We start from the raw sequence: 4,274 nt of genomic DNA on the forward strand, positions 1-4,274 counted from the left end.
TCCTCTGGTTTTCGGCAAAAAGATACATAGGGGTCATTTAAATATTCAACAAAAAAATTAAATAATTTTCAGTAAGTCGATTTAGCAGTATTATATTAATTGATAAAGCAATTAAAATAATCAATTAATAAACGATTGTGATTTATAATGTATTACCTTTAACGGTAATCCACTTAAGGAATAATTATACATATAGTCGATAAAATTTGGCAAAATATATATTTCCACCTTCGAACTTTTGATTTGTTTAATATAATTCATAAAATTTAATTTAATATGAAATTTTATCCTCAATTTTTTTTATCTATGTAATGAGATCTTTAAATCTTTAGTAAATATCCATTCTAATTCCTAAACTATCTAAAAATATCAAATCTTATAATTTCATAATCATAAACTGCATCGAACGAATCACAATCTGAAGACGACATATTATGTTAAAGTTCTTATGTTAAAGTTCAAGGATCATAACGAGTAAATTAAATGTTCTTGGTCGATATTTTACATTGGACCAGTAGGAGATTACTCGTGTCCTTTTCCTTATACTTGACAAAAAGATTAATTACTTTTCCACGCAAGAGCCAACCCCCCCCAAAAAAGGAAAAAAAGAAAAGAAAAGAACACCCGAGCGGGTCCCACCGATTACCTTTTGGTACCACCGGACCGTACCGTCCACATGCTCCCGCCACACTTCCCAGGTGTCTCGTCCCCACCGTCGTCTTCCTCCTTATATATGCACACACCGCCCGGGCGATATTCCTCCACCAGATCATCGCCACCACCCCCCCATCCTCCGCCATTACTGCACCCCCTTGGAGACCTCCCTGAAACCCTCTTTCCTCCTCTTCCCCTTTGCATGGCCGCTGGACTGCTGTCCCACACCGTGTCCGACCTCTGCCTCGGGAAGCCCGCGCTGAGGTCGCTCCCCGCCGCCGCCGCCACCGTCGGCGACGCCCTCTCCGCCCTCCGGAGCTCCGGCGAGTCCTGCCTCAGCGTCTGGAGCTGCGACCACTCCTCCTCCTCGGACGGCGGTGGCGCGGCCCCCGAGGGCGAGGGCGGGTTCGGGTGCCGGTGCGTCGGGAAGGTCTGCATGGTGGACGTCATCTGCTACCTCTGCAAGGACGGCCGCCTCTCCTCGCCTTCCTCCGCTCTGAAGGCCCCGCTCGCCGCCATCTTGCCGAACGTTCCGGGCCTCGTCATCCATGTCGACCCTTCTTGCAGGTAGCTCTCGTCTCTTTTTCTTGTTGGCTTCTGGTCTCGGGATTTTCCCTCTGCTGTTACGTTTCGAGTGCAGCTTAGTCGGTCCTTGAATGGACTCTTCCGTCACTTAAATGACTTCGAGAGTAAATTTCACGGACGTTTCTCTGCAATTCATCTTCATTTTCGGAGACACTGTGTTTGTGTATTTTCGTCGAGAAAGTGTCTTGTCAGTAGGAATTCAGGTCAGTGTCAAAAGAAGTCTCCAGAAATTCGAATTTTTTTTCATATGACACGGGTCTTTTCTCCTTCGCCATCGCTTGTCACGAGCTCGCGTCGTCGCGTCATGATTCGGTGATTGCGTCTCAGAATGCGCTTGGCTCTGGAAATTCAAACAGAGTACTCTGTTTTTTTTTTTTTTTTTTTCAACTAGAGTGTAAGAATCCAATCTTGCGAAATGAAAGCTTGGTATTTTGCGAAATCAAATTTTAAGCCAAATTCTAGTTCCATCTTGTGGGAGCCGTTACATTTGTCTGATTAATGTTTCAGAGATGATCCATTCTGTGCTTCTTCATTTCTCTGTTTTTCAACAAGAATGAAAGAATCCAATCGTGCGAAATGAAAAATGAAATTTGTCCGATTGATGTTTCAGAGATGATCCGTTCTGTGCTTCTTCATTCCTCTGTTTTTTCAACAATAATGAAAAATCAGATTTAAGCCAAGTTCTAGTTTGATCTTGTGGGAACCTTTGCATTTGTCTGATTAATGTTTTGGAAATGATCCGTTCTGTGCTTCTTCAACGTTTCAGCTTGTTAGAAGCGATTGATCTCATCCTGCAAGGAGCACAGAATCTAGTGGTGCCAATCGTAACCAGGTTCACCACCAAAACCAGACGGAAACAGCACCAGAAACCCTCGCCGACGCCGACTCTGCACGACGGCCGCGAGTTCTGCTGGCTCACGCAGGAAGACATCGTCCGCTTCCTCCTCAACTCCATCGGACTGTTCTCTCCGATCCCCGCCCTATCCATCGACGATCTCGGCATCGTCAGTGCCGACATTCTGGTCGCCGACTACGACTCCCCTGCTTCCTCTGCCGTCGGAGCGATCGCCCGCTCCCTCGCGGAGCAGACCTCCGTCGCCATCGTCGATGGGGACGGAGTCCTGATCGGCGAGATATCATCTTTCGCGCTCGCCGCCTGCGACGAGACCGCCGCGGCCGCCATCGCCACGCTCTCCTGCGGCGACCTACTGGCGTACATCGACTGCGGCGGCCCGCCGGAGGAGCTCGTGAGGGTGGTGAAGGCGAGGCTGCAGGAGCGAGGTCTCCAGGCCACGGTCAACGAGTTCGCGATTTCTCCGAGCAACTCGAACCCCTCGCTGTCGTCGGACGAGGAGTGCGCGGCGGCGACTCCGACGAGCGTGCTGCTGCGGAAGCTGGGGAGGTGCAACAGCCGGTTGTTCAGCTACTCGTCGCGGCTGGTGAGGAGGTCGGAGGCGATCGTGTGCAACCCGAAGAGCTCGCTCGTGGCGGTGATGATCCAGGCGATCGCGCACCGCGTCAACTACGTGTGGGTGATCGAGGAGGACTGTAGCTTGATCGGGATCGTCACCTTCTACCACATGCTCGAAGTGCTGAGGGAGCATTTGGAGAACTTGGCTTGAACAAGCCTGTAGAAACAAGAAACAAGAAAGGTTCTTCTTTTTTTATTGTTTCTTCTTCTGTGCTTGAGCTTATCTGCTGATCAGGTAGGTTTGAGAGATCCTTTTAAGACATTTGGAAAGTGCAAGTGGTTTTTTTTTTTTAATAGCTTTTCGTGGCTTTTTGATCATTTTGAGAGGAAGGACTGATAAGTTATTAGGTCTTTGGATTGTATGGTTATTGCTAAAAAGTGTTTGCTTTTCCCGTTGTTATGGACCCAACTTCTGCTTTTCATCAATGTCTTTGGACTTTGGATAATAATTTGTTGGAGTGTCGGTTTGGACAATGACGGATTAGGGGATCTTGACCTTGTCCACGATCTTATCGTGATCCTGTTTGAGATCTTGCCCGTGCGTTAGGCAAATGAGGTGCTGAGGTCAATTTGGATTTTCGGAAGAAACAAAGAAGGGCAAAAGTACCATCACGGGGGGGTCTATGGCGCGACGATTCACCCTCATGTGCCCTCATGTGCCCTCATGTGCATGGGGATGCTGGGAGGATCTTGGTTTGTCCTTTGTGGGTTGAAAGTCAAGACAGCTTATCGATGGATCCTGGTCTTTTTGTTGGTTGGGTCCAACCGTGCTGCTGGATTCCATCAAGAGGGGTGTTCTATTTTGACAAAGATCAAAGCTGAATTCCACTGTCATTAAGTACACGTTGTGATTCTGAAGGTTTAAAGACGTTGAGAAGATGCAATTGCACCACGGGAGAATGTCTATGGGTCGTGCTTCAATGAGATTTTCAGGGGGCTCAAGCACAGGCATTTTCAGCTGAATGACTTCTTCGATGATTTGGGTCATGGTCCGAGGCAAGAACGCTTATCTTACCTCAATCGTATAATCTCTGTTGAGGCATTTGCAAGAAACCTTCCTGTGTCATGAGCTCAGAATGCCACTTGCAGAAACCATTCGCATAACCGAACTGACTTGAAACTTGAACTTCACTGGGGAAAATTACACTCTACTTCTTCCAGAAAGAGTTTTTTGGAGTTTGAGTTTCAAAGTTAATCTCAGATGCAGCACAAAGTCTGCAATCCCCAGAATTAACTTTCGCACTGCACGGTCAATAGCTGTATTATGAGTAAAGCTACGGAACAACGAATTGATTGGTGGCTGGCTGTTAGAAGTTTGATAATGATAAACCAATATAATGAGCCTACAAGTCAGTGACTCATCTGATTGAATGCTATAGAAAATGAACAACTCCCTACCTAATCTCCATTCCGCATCTGAAAAATCTGCAACTTTCTGGGAGGTCTCGCAGGTTATTTGTAGAAGGGAGCTGGCAGCATATAGGAGAATGCGAAAGATTGCTTAACGTCCACATGGGTGACTAATAATTGTTTCTTTTAATTTGGCCTAACGATTTATCTGATT

The 4,274-nt window shown here is 46.8% G+C and overlaps 1 protein-coding gene across 1 annotated transcript; it reads left to right on the forward strand.

The window, feature by feature from the left end:
- Window positions 1-755: 755 nt before the first annotated feature.
- Window positions 756-3,119, forward strand: LOC104448421 (CBS domain-containing protein CBSX5). The gene is made up of 2 exons (XM_010062235.3): window positions 756-1,221; window positions 2,006-3,119. The coding sequence occupies exons 1-2, from the start codon at window positions 857-859 to the stop codon at window positions 2,859-2,861; spliced, it is 1,221 nt and encodes a 406-aa protein (XP_010060537.2). The 5' UTR covers window positions 756-856; the 3' UTR covers window positions 2,862-3,119.
- Window positions 3,120-4,274: the final 1,155 nt, after the last annotated feature.

The sequence above is a fragment of the Eucalyptus grandis genome, chromosome 6 (assembly GCF_016545825.1).
Source record: "Eucalyptus grandis isolate ANBG69807.140 chromosome 6, ASM1654582v1, whole genome shotgun sequence".
In the NCBI taxonomy this organism is placed as follows: Eukaryota; Viridiplantae; Streptophyta; class Magnoliopsida; order Myrtales; family Myrtaceae; genus Eucalyptus; species Eucalyptus grandis.

Excerpts from the sequence above, each read along its gene's own strand:
- LOC104448421 (XM_010062235.3), top strand. The coding sequence starts at position 857 with ATGGCCGCTGGACTGCTGTCCCACACCGTGTCCGACCTCTGCCTCGGG. Across the intron at positions 1,222-2,005 it reads CATGTCGACCCTTCTTGCAG|CTTGTTAGAAGCGATTGATC; the intron begins GTAGCTCTCGTC and ends TCAACGTTTCAG.